Source organism: Ictalurus punctatus, chromosome 28 (assembly GCF_001660625.3).
Source record: "Ictalurus punctatus breed USDA103 chromosome 28, Coco_2.0, whole genome shotgun sequence".
Taxonomy (NCBI): domain Eukaryota; kingdom Metazoa; phylum Chordata; class Actinopteri; order Siluriformes; family Ictaluridae; genus Ictalurus; species Ictalurus punctatus.
This window is the reverse complement of record NC_030443.2, coordinates 14,116,582-14,130,796: the sequence shown is the minus strand read 5'-3', so window position 1 is coordinate 14,130,796 and position 14,215 is coordinate 14,116,582. Positions and strand designations below refer to the sequence as shown.

At 40.3% G+C, this 14,215-nt stretch overlaps 1 protein-coding gene across 15 annotated transcripts in view; it reads right to left on the bottom strand.

Annotated features, from left to right (window-relative positions):
* ncor1 (nuclear receptor corepressor 1) overlaps positions 1-14,215 on the bottom strand; it is an 81,693-nt gene that overhangs the window by 7,803 nt on the left and 59,675 nt on the right. For 11 of the 15 annotated variants that reach the window (XM_017459609.3, XM_053677071.1, XM_053677070.1 and 8 more), the window contains 16 exons: positions 13,691-13,852; positions 10,833-10,996; positions 10,471-10,591; positions 10,000-10,095; positions 8,827-8,918; positions 8,090-8,249; positions 7,621-7,740; positions 7,419-7,502; positions 7,059-7,282; positions 6,469-6,760; positions 5,575-5,769; positions 4,328-4,528; positions 3,495-3,644; positions 1,317-1,499; positions 1,065-1,203; positions 511-923 (listed from right to left, as the gene is read on the bottom strand). In XM_017459609.3, coding sequence (XP_017315098.1) covers positions 511-923; positions 1,065-1,203; positions 1,317-1,499; positions 3,495-3,644; positions 4,328-4,528; positions 5,575-5,769; positions 6,469-6,760; positions 7,059-7,282; positions 7,419-7,502; positions 7,621-7,740; positions 8,090-8,249; positions 8,827-8,918; positions 10,000-10,095; positions 10,471-10,591; positions 10,833-10,996; positions 13,691-13,852 — 2,796 coding nt within the window. The remainder of the gene's footprint in view (positions 1-510; positions 924-1,064; positions 1,204-1,316; positions 1,500-3,494; positions 3,645-4,327; positions 4,529-5,574; positions 5,770-6,468; positions 6,761-7,058; positions 7,283-7,418; positions 7,503-7,620; positions 7,741-8,089; positions 8,250-8,826; positions 8,919-9,999; positions 10,096-10,470; positions 10,592-10,832; positions 10,997-13,690; positions 13,853-14,215) is intronic. The other 4 variants (XM_053677078.1, XM_017459628.3, XM_053677076.1 and 1 more) reach the window with 1 other exon arrangement.

The following is a 14,215-nucleotide window of genomic DNA, read 5'->3' as shown; positions in this document are numbered from 1 at the left end:
AGTTTTCTAATGAAAGAAATGAATATGTCGGCACGATTATATTTTTATCTACAACACCGATTTCAAACATTTAATCACACACCTTCAGATCAAAAGCTTTTTACGATCACAAACATTTCAGTCGAGTGTCCACAAACTTCTGACCGGTGGTGTAGATAAATTCCTATTCTTCTCATTATCAATATTAACAGTTAGATTAACAACACGCAAAAGACTTAACAAACATAACACTTAATTTGTTTGATCTTCAATATTTGACCTTTCTTCCAAAGTATGTTACAGAATTTCATCTCATTTATAAAAATAAATAAAATCATTTAGTTCTAGAATTTCCAATTTAAAAAATTAATAAAATAAATGCAATTAATTAAAGCAAAAAAACAACAACAACAAAAAAAACACAAAACAAATGTTCAGCTCATTGGCTCATACTGCCAGGACGGTTTACAGATTAGACGGATTAGAAGAGGTCAAGGATAAACATGTAGAAACGGGTGATCTCCCACTCACAACTTCCCGAGGAGTCCGAGCTCTGTGAGCCCCTCTCGCGCGAGTCTTTTTCTGATGAAATTTGACGAGTGATTATGACGTCGATGAAGCTGGCCGCGGTGATGGTGGTCTTGCCGAGCGTACGCAGCTCTTCCTCTATGCGGGACTTATCTTTGCCGCTTGTTGCCCCTCCTCCTCCTCCTCCGTCTGGATATCCAGGAAGGGGTGCTTTCCCAGCAGGAAGTGACATGGCTCGTGAGGGGCTCGCCTCTTCGTCGCGGGCGCTGATGCCCTCGTGTTTAGCCTCTTTGACCTTCGCTACGTCCATCTGGGGTGCAGAGGCAGCGGCATCCACCAGTGCAGCCAGTGCATCTGCGGCTGTGTTGTAGCGGGAGGAAGTCTGTGCTGCGGCTGCTGCGGGGGGCATCTGCCTGCTCGGGGGTCAAAGGTCACCATAGAGTATAAATTTGATGCCTAAAAAATCAGCATGCTTTTTATTGTCTTCTGGATGGTATAATAATGTGTATGTGTGTGTTCATGTGCGTGCGTGTATGTGTGTGTAATGTTCAGCGTACATAAGAGGCGTGATGACACTCTTCGTGCCCTGGAAGATGCTGGGCCTCTGCTGGACTACACCCTCCTGGGACCTCATTGAAGGAGACGGGGAACGCAGGAAAGCACGGCTACTGGGCCTGCCAGGCTGCTCTGGAGCTGCTACACACACACACACACACACACACACAGAATGATGAACTTGTAGCAGTTCATTCATTCAATAAAGCAGAGGCAGGAGAAAATAAACAGTGTGCTGTTTTGCTTCGTCTCACCCCCACGGATGTACTCGTTAGCGACTACCATGCGCTCGCGTTCCCTCTCTCGCTCCCGCTCTCTCTCCCTCTCTCGCTCCTTCTCTTTCTCCCGTTCACGGTGTTCGCGATCCCTCTCCCTCTCTCGTTCCCTTTCCCTTTCTCTCTCTCTCTCCATGCTGGCTGCGAGATGTGCAGGGTGTCCTGTGAGATAGAAGAACACAGACGAGGACACACACACAAAGGAACATAGGACAAAGAAACATAAGCATTGGTGTCCTTCAGTATTTTATTAGGATGAAGAACGAGTGTTTCCTTGCTGTTAAGCCAAGCTGGGGAAAGTTGATAATGTCATAGCATTGATTAAGGCACAAAAGTAAGTCACGAGACATTGCTGAGATGCAAGATGAAAGCAGGAGCCCTTGTGAAGAAGGCATTTAGCAGCTAGAAAGCGACTGATAACACAGAAATTTTACCCAGTTCTTTACAAACGGATACTTTTGCTTGTCTACACAGAAAATACGCCTTAAGAAAAAATAAACTGTGTGAGTTAGGGCCTATAAGCATCTTTTCGACGAATATACATATCTAGAAACATGACTCCTAGGGTCAAGTAGGATTCCAGCATATGATACCAGATTCTCAATTTATACTCAGTGACTAAACTGGTCAATATAAAACCTACCAATAATCAACGTATTCATCACGAACAGCAGCTACGCTTACTACACAGGGTCTGTGAATAAATGATAGCAGGTCCGACATCATTTTCTTACACTGGGCATTAAAAGTCTAACGCTATGGAACTCAAACTCTTCGCACCACCTGTATATAGACAAACTGATAAAGTCTCTGCTTTGATGTGAGAAACGTGACATTTGTGCTGTATAATCAGAACGAACCATTAGAGGCCATTAAAAAAAGAATCACCATTGTGAGTGCTGGGGTAAGTTTATGAATCAATATTAAGAAGTGCTGGGTTCTACACCTAAAGGAAGAGCTCCACTAAACAGTGACATAACTAACAATGTTAAGCACCTCTATCTAGCACAGGAAGTCATTTAAAGAAAATGAATGCTAACGTGTAGTTAGTTCATTGCAAGCAGCATTAACATTTTGACTGAAATGTTTTCTGCAAACCTGAGGTTTAAAAAAAAAAAAAAAAAAGAAAAAGAAAAAAAAAAGTGTGTTTATGGTCACAGTGGTTTGAAAGCACTGAAGAACATTTAAAAAGTTGTGACATTTCATTTCCTAGTGGAGAAAAGTGTTTTGAAGTTAAATGAATTCTGCAAAACAGCTTGAACAGTCGACATGGTGAGGTTACCTCAACATTATAACCACTCAGAAATCAAAAAAGAAAAGGAAAAAAAAAAAGTTTTTTTTTTTTTTTTTTTTTCAATGAGCGGAAGAGAGACGCACCCAACCGGAAAACACTGTGACAATAAACCCTGTTAAATGAGCATCTCACTATTATATGTCAGAAACCAGCTGAGAAAGTCACATGAAACCCTCAGACCACCAACACCACAATTTTCCCCACAGGGAAAGTAGTGAAAGCCCACATAGAGACTGAAACTGCAAGCACCCTGATCAACAACTTACACCCATCCAAATCACTTCAAATGATTGTGATTTAGACTAGACTAGTTTTGTGTGTGGTTAGTGGTGAAGATACAGCCAAAATTGTAGTATACACATTTTTACAGAAATCTCTATAGAAATATTCTGGGCTCTTCTCACTTGTGGATATTTTGCAGTTGATAGATGGTTCATTTTAATGCTTATTTTATACCATTTGAAGCACCATTTAGCTGCAAGTATCACAATTTAACAGGAGTAGCTTGCATGTCCTGGATGAAATATGAGTTTCGACTAACTGGGGTGAAACTATATCACCATGGGCCCCCCCACCCCCGGTTTACGTACGTTTAAAAATATTTGTCAAGGGCAGTGCATAGCGCACATACCCCTGGCATATATACACCACTCAGTCATAATGAGGTGAGGAATCGAGCTGATTCTACACCAGTATTTTGAGGTGAAGTGTGAAGCTCGCTTCAGGAACAGGTGCAGGTGAGCAGGAGCAGTCAGGGAGAAGAGCAGAAAACAGCAGATGGAGGCGACCTAGGTCAGGCGCTACATAGACAGCAGGGGATCTGAGGAAGAGGCGGGGTTTGGGATTCGGGATGGGGTCCTCACCTGGAGATATGGAGGCTGGGTTGAAAACCCTAGGAGGAAAAGGGGTCTGAGGTCCAGGGCGGTATGCGATGTGGTCCAAGTTAGGGGAACCTGTCCCCCCAGGGTGAGGCAACAGGATGGTGGGAGGCATCTGGGCTAGATCAATTATACCTTTTGCAGACAGAAGCAAAGGGACCAAAGGGTAAGCAACCACAACCAGGACTCACACTTCACTTTGCACTCGAGAGCTGGAAGCTTCTACGAGTTTCTACAGTACAGCAGCTGTTGCACTAGCATCAGACTTTCAATTTGGAATGAACAATGAACTGTACTACAAACTGATACTAGATGATGTTTTACAGATTAGATATAAGGTTAGGGCTGACAGCCGATCAGAATACATTACATCATTAATCAAACAAAATTAGTTCGTGGTTAGTTATGGTGCAGTGTGGAATAGTGGTTTAGGCAATATCTGATCTAAAAGGTTAGAGTCTCCACTTCTGCAACTGCACACATATTGTGTGTAAATTTAAATGTTTCATTTGTCAGATGTCTCAGTATTGCACTACATAATACAGGAAAAAAGTAAATTAAAGTGATTGACTTTGTGTCTCAAAGCATTCAAAAAGTTTTAAAATATAATATTTTTTTGCATTACCACACAGATGGCAAATCTGCCCTGATACAAGGAGCAGCCTCAGCCCTAAATTCATTCATTTTGACTTAATGTTCCTCTCTTTTGTCCTTAAGGTCGTTTGCTTCTGGTCGTCTGGAAAAGGTGGCCACTAGTTCACACAAGCAAAGGTCTACAGACTACAAATCCCTCCCTGTAACCATGCAGCCCAACTCACCTCTGGCTCCAGCAGGGTATGGGATGGCAATCTGCTGTTCTCTGGGCGACAGGCCTCTGGCGACTTCGGCCCGCGGGATGGGCTGCATTTTCTGCGAGGTGATGTAGTCATTCAGGATTGTCTGGCGCGTGTTCTCCATGGTGTACAGTTGGTAGGTGTTGGGGTAGCCAGTAGGGGATGGCTGCCTCTGGAACATGTAAGCTGCCGAGAAGAAGAACACTAGGTTTAAAGATATCAAAAAAACAACAAACAAACATCATCATCACAGCCAAGCAGTGTATTAAACAAGAAAACATTGTAAATTAGAGGAAAAAAGGCCTATGGAAGTTATAACCACAACTCCTTCAGTCATGTCATATGGCTCACCATATGCTCTGATCCGATGTACCTAACAATCTGGCATATGTGAAGTAAAGAACTTCACTGTACTGTACTCAAACGGTTGGAGACACTCGACTTAAATGTTTCTCATGATCTTAAAAACGTTTTGATCTGAAGGTGTGTGATTAAATGTGTGAAATTGGTGTTGCAGATAAAAATAATAGTGCCAACATGTTCATTTCTTTCATTAGAAAACTAACATTTTATTTACTACAAAGAAAATGTTTTAAATGGATGACTTAGAGTGAAATAAACTCCTTTAATTCTATTTAAAAAGCATCTCAAGGGAATTCCTCAAGAAATTGTTTGAGAAAATGCCAAGAATACATTTCTAGAAATTCTAGGCAAAAAGGGTGTCTACTTTGAAGATGCTAAAATAACATAATTCCCATAGATCCATCTGTGTCATTCCAGAGTTTTGATGACATTATTATTATTATTCTATTATTTTTACAGTGGAAAAAATGACCACCCCTGAGAAGGAGCACTATCTCCATGCTCCACTGGGGGGTGCAACACAAAGGGTCAGAACCACGAAGTTATGAAATATAAATCTGACCTCACAGTTAATTTTATGATACAAATCTAATCATCTTTACATAGACAACAGTCCAGTCGCCTGCTTACGATGACACAGGAGGGCTCGCTCACATTGATCTGTGATGTTTACGAGTTGTACCAACAGCTTATTTTGTTACTGTTTCTGTAAAAAGACATTTTAAATGTCACTTGTATACAAATTGTTAATGGTGGAAAGTGAAGTATAACATAAGTGCAGTTATGTTATGTAGCACCCGTCTCCAACCAGAATGTATTCTAATATCAAGGACATTTGTAAGTTTCATGGGGACACATGCGTAGGGCACCTGGGTGGTGGAAAAGGCTGGGGTCCAAATGAGGGCCCAGGTGGGCTCGGTAGACCTGATGGGGGTCAAAGGGGCTGTGAGAGGACAGCGGCTCGCTTCCAGATACAGGAGACTTGGCTGGGACGCTGTCTCTCTGGGTTGGGGTCAGCGTGCTCTTTCTCTCGTGGGACACGGGCTTTCCTGCAGTTATACCCCCTGTTAAAAAAGGAAAAGAGGACATCAGTAAACGGTGCTGTATTTTTTACAACATTAATCCAAAAGAAGACGCTGTTTCAATACTGAATGCAGCGGTTAGCTATTTACATGAATGAAGAAAAAAAACTGAAAGAGGTACAAGCAGGAAGAGATGAAGTGAGAGATGGACATTCTATTCTGCAGAAAATGTCAAATTGATCAACATGACAGAATAAATAGCATTAAAGGGAACAATTTTGAAAATTCCTGTAAGAAACCGTGGGGAAATAAAAGATGAATCGTGCCTAACCTACTGCTGGTACTGACAAAGCTAATACTGCTGCTACTAGTACTACTACTAACGACAATACTAGTACTATTACAACTACTACTACTGATAATGCTTCTACTAATACTACAGTCAGTCATTAATATTTATTTATAAAGCACTTTGTCGTTTTAAACTCAACAAAAAAGTGTTTTGACATTTATTTAAACATCACCAGAATTTGGAACATAAATAATACTTATAATCTGTTTGCTAATAAAACATCTACAAACAACATACGTTATTCTGATAATGAACCTTAAACAATACGCTATTTCAGGAATGTAACTTGTCTGGGCATCAAATGATGTCCTTCTCTAAGGAAAAGAAATTAAAAGCTGAGTAATGGGCATCCTATAAGGATCTGAAGGAAGAAAAAAGAGGCGACGTACCCTCTTGCGCCCGAAGCAGGGGCGATCCTCTGGAGATGGAGCTGGTGGTGTAGTTGGGGGTCCTGCGGGCATTCGCGTCCTCGTACATCCCCGGGCTGAGCTGAGCCTTGCTGGCCTCTTGGTGTGTGGAGCGCAGCACTGACGTGGAGCTGACGACTGACGTGTGCCGCACGCGCTCTTGTACTTTGGGTTCCTCCAGCTTGCCCGGGCTGGTGAGAAGTGACTTAACATTGTGCTTGATGGCAGACTGGCTGGCGCCACTGCTGCTGCTCTCATACTTCAGAGGGATGCCCTGAAAGAAAATATTCACACAAGGCACCATTGTGTCACTTTCTGGCCAACACAACAAAAAAAAAAAAAAAAAAAAAAAAAAAAAAAAAAAAAAAAGGGTCATTGGATTGAATCCCAAAACTGAATTTGTTTTCCTAAACACTGGTAAAAAGAACCTTAACCCCTTATTGGCACAGGGTGCACTGCAACTCCTTAAAATCTAAAACACCAAAACAGAGGAAAGCTCATTTTTACAATACATCCCCTTTAACTCTCACCCTCTACCTCTAATGATCTAGTTTGTTAATACGGCAGCTTACTTGAGTAATGGATCCTTCCAAGCCAGGGGTCTTGCGGCTGTCCGGTACTTCCTTGCGTGGGATCTCATGAATGGAGCGTCCCATCTCTTTAATGGTGTTCACACCCTCGTAGGGCTTGCCCTTAGTGATTCCTCCTTCAAAGGAGCGAATTGGTGGACTTTCCCTCTTGATCTGCTTACCATACTTGACCTCGTCAAAAGCATCAGCGGCGGTTCGGGGTGTCCCTGAAATAAAAAAAAAAAAAAAAACATATCTAATAACCAAAATACAAACACCTCAAATCCGTACCCATGTCTTTATTATATGAAGTTAAAAAAAAAAACCCTAGCAAAATCGAAGTTTATTTATCTCTCCACTAACCTTGCATGATGGATCCCATGAGTATGGGCCTCTCCTTGGAGTCAGGGTGTTGGCCATCTCTTGGCAGTGCCCTGCTAATCAAACCTGGAAACAAAATAAAAAAAAAATAAAAAATAAAAAAATAAAATAAAAAAAAAACATGCCAATGATCACCTGGAGTTTAATTACTGAAACAGTGTGCTCTCTGTGGAGACTTCATTACCTTCAAAAGGTGCAGCCTCCCGTCCAGAAAGTCCTCTGGCTCCCTCCATCATCTCGTATGTGCGTTTCAACTCATGTCCTGTCCTGGGGCTTCTTGTACCTTCTCTGGTGTTCTTAATGGCTGTGGACAGAGTTAAACACTTCTTTACAACCAAATCAGCAGTCATAAGTGGTACTTATGCAATTAACTAAAATATCTTAATTATAAGGAGGATGGTGAAAAGCACGTGTGTATGTATATCCAGAGAAAATGGGCTTGTTGGATTTCACCTAATTTGCCTCAAAACATATTTTTACCCTTTCTTCAAATTTCACTATTTCCTCTTTTTTTTTTTTTTTAAACTAGTTAATTTTCCAAATTCCTGCTCCTAAGTTTAGGTTCAGAATGTAAAATCAGAACCTTCGTCAACAGCACCGTTCCCTCTGCACCTGAATACTAAAGAAGGCAATCATAAAGTGTCAAGTCTTACCATCATATGACAGGATGTGGCCACTCTTGCCCTCATAAATGACATGGGCTTTAGGCAGTGGTTCGCCTCGGCCCTTCTCTGGGCTACTCAGGTCCTCAGCACTCAGCTTGCCCTTCAGCAATTCTGCCGGTATGCTGGACTGAGGAAGAGCTGGGGTGCCCTACTCCGAGAAAATGACACAAAAGACCAGAGAATGCAGAGAGAATGTTAGAGTCCATACATTTTAACAGCCTCGCACCAAGCTTGACTTCAGCCAAGCAATCTAGAATTGGCTATTTTCTCATTTGTAATAACTTTGGATAAAAGCGCCTGCTAAATAAATAAATGTAAATGTAAGTAATCTAGCATTGGCTATCAGCTTATTAGTAACTTTTATTAAATAAAAAAAAAAAAAAAAAAAAAAAAAACAGTCACATGGAAACCGTAAGTACACTCTTACATTTATCACACCTTCAAATCCATAAAATTAGAATCAGGTGTTCAAGATTACATGAAATTATGCAAAGCACCTATAAATGACTCAAAAGGCAAAATTTCCTTGAGATTTGTTCAAGTAGATCAACTTTATTCATAGACACTTTCTTGTTTGCTTGTCCAAATAGGAGAGGAGGAAAAAAAAAGAAAAAAAAAAAAAAAAAACAGCCAACAATTGCCATGGGGTGTACTTATTTTTTCACATGACTGCACATTACTGAAACTTTAAAACAGCCCTGTATTATATTCATGAAAGTATGTACATGGGTGATTGATCCTGCTCTTATGGGAAGTCCCTCAGGGCCTTTTCCAGTAGGCCCTCTTCCCAGTTCCTGGATGGTAGGCATCGGCCCTCCTGCAGGAATGACACAAAAATTCATTTAGAACCTCTCTGATGTCACAGTGCAACACATGGAATTTAATCTAGAGGTCGACCGATAGAGGATTTTACCGATACCAATAACTAAGTTGGTGGTACCTGCTGATAACCAATTAATCAACCGATCTTTTTTAAAAGTGATACTAAATGAAAAAATAACACTCAAAGTAAAATATTACTGAACTTTATTCCAAAAATAGACAGTACTGACTGTACCATGAAAATATACTGTACTTTTTAAAAATGAAAAACATGTAAATATTAATGTATATTAACTATTAATGAACATTAAAGTAAATAAAAAAATATATATCCAAGCTGAACCAAAAAGTAACACTCCAAATAACAAATAAAAATAGAGACATCCAAAATTATAATAAAAAAAAAAACAAAATAAAAAAAAACAAAAAAAATAAAATAAAATTTGTCAGCGACTTTTTTTTCGGGAGTTTTTATTTCGCCACTAGGGGCCGCTCTTGTACAGTATAATGACAGTGGACCCTTCATATCCGCTCCCACAATGGACACAACCGGGAAAAACTGTGTGTATGTGTTGATTTTGCTGATAACCGATTGTTCCAGCAATCGATCATTGGTGCCAATTAATCTGCAAAACCAATCAACCAACCGGCCTCTAGTTTAATCATTTCATGGTATAATACTTATGAAGGTTTTAAAATATGGATTAGCATCCACAAGCCATGAAATGTTCTCGAGTCTGTAGACAAGCAAATGTAGAGAGGACAAGCAGGATGTAAACAGAGCTTTTTAGCAGAGTACTACAGTTTTAAATGCTAGCCTCTCCAGATTCTTTGCAAATAAATACACTGTTAAACATTGGGCTTTGTGTGTTATGGTGAACGAGATTAATCACTGATAATTTGTCACATAATGACAACGTGATGTTTAATTCATAGCTGTGAGCACTGTGTCTGGGCTGTCGGGTTAATAGGGAATCACAATTATCAAGACCCCGTGTAGAACGATTTATGATATGAATGAATATTTCTGGTATACTGTGTGTGCGTGTGTATGTGTGTGTGTGTGTGTGTGTCACCTCGGACTACTCCTTCATACTGTGCCCTGGAGAGCAGCCCTTCAGCCTGAGCACTTTGCCCACGCGGTGAACATTCCTCCTGCTTTATATAGGACACTGAGGAAAAGAGAAGACACAACCCAGTTCTTTTAAACCTGCATTTCTCTCTCAATATAATATAGTGGTGTTACTTGGGCTATGTAAATATCTATTGGCCTTTTTAATTACATAAGGGAACATCTGTACATGTTATTATGGGTACAAATAAGATACAAAAATACAATAAATCGAAAATCATTTCTGCTTTTATTACAAGAAATGAACAGCACAGAAATAAATGCGGTACTCATTTAGGAGTAGTAACTAGTATGAATATACTTATTACTGTATTCAGTGGTACACATTGCTTTTTCTCTAGGTAGTCTAGGGTGTCCAGGGGTCAGAGACTTATTCAACCCCCGACCCATCTCCCTGCTTCCCCGACTCTCTCACCAGGTTTGGCAGGGTCCTGTGGTCTTGGCAGGCCGAGAGAGATGGATCCACCAGCGCTCTTAGCTCCCTCTGGCCCGAACATGACATGAGTGTGTGAGGGCAGATACGTGCCCGGCGTTCCCTACACAAGCAGAAACACACACGTCTCAGATTAGAAAGAGAAAGAAATGATAACCGACCCTGTAAAATCCTAGATAAATGTCATTAATTCAATTCAGCTGCTCTGTGGTACATCAAATGCACTGGGCAAATTAGCGATAATGGTGTTTCTTTAAAAATATTTTCACCTTAATTATGAAATGCCTTTATAATCGACCGATATATCTGACTATTATTGTTATATTTTAATTTATCCAACTCGCCTGTAAAATGGATCCTCCCTGGATGAAGGTGGGCTTGTCCGAGGGTTTGGACGTAGGGATGAGTGGAGGCGGGGACGGAATGTTGGGGGGCCTGTGGCGGGCGAATGGCACACGCATTCCATCTGGAAGGTTCTGGACCACCTGGTTAGGCGCGGGCTGCAGGACTGCGGGAACAACAGGAGGACAGGAAGGAGAAATTAAACGATGAGCACAGTGACACAGAAGTGGTGTACGTTTTCCAGGGAAGGTGAGATCTTAGATGAATGAACTCCAGCTCGTCCACAGAGCCCTCAATGTGATCGGATCAAGAACGCACACTGACCAGATGACACTTGAGCGCTTTGATAACGTCGCCGAAATACAATCTGCAGCAGAGTAACTTACAGTAGCATCAACAAAGTCTAATTCCAACACCAAGAACTGACCTTTCATCATGCATTAAAAGGTAATACAGAAAAATGACTTACTTCATACTTATTATTCTGCTTATGTTATTTAAAACAGACATTCTTAAACATTCTTTCTAGACCATCATACTACATAAAAGTATTCTTTCATATTAAAAAAAAGCAACTTGAAAAAATATATTTCGGGATAGAAAAGGAAGGAAAATTCACATCCATGTAATATAACTTAACGCATCCCTTGCATACTTGCATTTTCAATTCCACTTACTGTATAGGTAGCATCCCGATGCCTACAAGTATAAAACCAGGTAAACGTTACGTTATACACTACGGGTCAAAAGTCTGGAGACTGAAGTGATTCTCATGATCTTAAAACCCTTTTGATCTGAAGGTGTGTGATTAAGTGTTTAAAATCCGTGTTGTAGATTGAAATATTAATATTGTGCCGACGTATTCATTTCTTTCATTAGAAAACTAACATTTTATTTACAAAATATATATATATTTTTAAACGGATTACCTGGAGAGGAATATTCCAAAAAGCAGCCAATAAGTGTCCTTTAATACTGTTTAAAAAGCATCTCAGGGGAATTTCTCAAGAAATCGGATGAGAAAACGCCAAGAATACATTTCTGGAAATTCTCTGTAAAAAGGGCGTCTAGTTTGAAGATGTGAAAATATTAAATTATTTTGATTTATTTTGGACTTTTTAATCACAACATAATTCCCATAGCTCCATGGGCGGTACTCCAGAGTTTTGATTAATTTATTATTCTTCTAAAATGTGGGGAAAAAAATGATAAAAAAATAAAGAATGAGTGTCTAAACTTTTGACAGGTAGTGTATTTTAACTGTTTTGAAAACTCTTTTCATCCATGACCTGAATATATTTTCACAGACGATGAGATCAGAGCACGTCTTCAAACTGACAAGGGTGCAAAAACACAAGAAAGAAAATCAGAGCTCTCAGCCCACAATGAAAATATATAAATATTAATATATTAACTAATTAATAAATATTAAAGTAAATAAAAGATACTGCTTGGTTCAGTTTGAATGTGTAACACTCCAAATAACAAATAGAAATAGGGACATTCAAAATGAATGAAAAAAATAAATAAATTAAAAATAAAAACACTTCAAATAACACAAAAGAATTAGTCAGTGATCGTTTTTATTTCGCCACTAGAGGCCGTGTAAAACATGTAAAAGGGAGTTCAGGAGATTGCACTTCGATTGATCTTTGTGTGTGGGTGCACGAGTGTGTGTGTGCGTGCTAGACACAGACACAGTTATAGATAAGAAAATCGCTCACTCCATGACAGGTGACTCAAGTAACCCACAAAAGCTGCAAAGGCCCACTAAATTATTAACTTTCAATTAATTCATATACCTTGTACTGTACGTTGAAGTGAAACATTACCTCTGAAGTCTGCTGCATGCCAATGAATTATACATAACCGAGACAAGAATATAAAAAGATGAATCACTTCGGTAGAACTGGGAGGACTGAAAAATAGCAGCCAAGTCCATTGCTGGTTTCAGAATTTCCACTGATTTGAGAATTGCGAATAATTACATCATGTGGGTGGACCTGAATGTTTAAAAAAAAATAAAAATAAAAATCTGTGGCTTTGTACATATTTTACCATCAAATGCCAAATCCTTCAGCGTCTATCCTCACAAAGACTCTGTTTAGCTGCCCAAAGCAACTGTGTTATCATTGGCAAAGTAGCGTGTGATCGTTCCAACTAGAATACATTAAGTAAGGAATAAAAAAATAAGGCATGCGGTTAAAGGAAAATAATTAACGATGGGGTGGTGTGACATGACATGGAGTTACTGTTACCATCATGAATAAATAAAAATAAATAAATAACTAAAGAACACCACCTAAAATTTTTTATTTGTTTATAGTTGCATTTAAATGTTACGAAACATTCGCAAGTTACTTCCTGTTATGACTTGCATTAGAATTATGTACAAATCAGCAGTGCTGTGGTAGCTTGGAAAGTGGTAGCTCAACGGTTAAAACGTCAGACATCTGATTAGAAGGTCATGAGTTCAAATGCCTGCACTGGCAAGCTGCCACTGCTGGGCTCTTGAGCAATGCCCTTAACCCTCACCTGCTCAGCTCTATAAATGAGATAATTGTAAGTCGCTCTGGATAACAGTGTCTGCCAAATGCCATAAATGTATAAAATATAACTGAATGATTCACAGTGGTGATATTTCATTTCCCTAATCTTTATTATCTCTCGCGTCTCACTTTAATGACAGACGGGTATATAACTTTTTGTTATCGACATAACACCACCCTCATTCTCCTGACACCACAGGTTCATACAGCCATTCTGCATCGGAACTGAATTTGCACCCAGAGAGCAAGGGTTGGAGAACCAAAAAGGCTAAGGGACGGTTTGTAGTGAAAGTAAGGATGGGGGTGTTTACCTGGCGGGACGCTGTAGCGGGCGGGGTTGTTGGGCTCGGGTTGGGGCGACGCTTTGCTAGGCTCTCGGGGAGACAGTCTGTACGGTGAACCCGGTCTTCCTGCAGCAGGAACCTCTGGCTCCATCAGCTTTATATCGTACGCCATGTAGGGAAACGGCTTACCTGTGGCAAGAGAGGACAGCGTATCAATTGCACACGCACACACACACACACACACGCATGCATGCATGCATGACACCAATTAGAAAAGAAGCTGATCACTCCTGACCAAATACTCAGTGTGAAGCAAACCTCATGAGAAGCTCTACAATATCCAGTGATGCGTGATGTAATGACAGAAACACAGACTACACCAAAACCGTATGAGTTCAGGAAAAAGCCTCAGCGCCGACCTGACTCAAACACAGGGCGAGAAAAGCCTGAATAACTGCAGCACTTTGGCTAATGGGCACAGCTATAAGAGTGGCTGCCCCGATGTTTCCTCTGGTTCACTGCTCCTGTCTGACTTTTTTAACAACGGCAGCC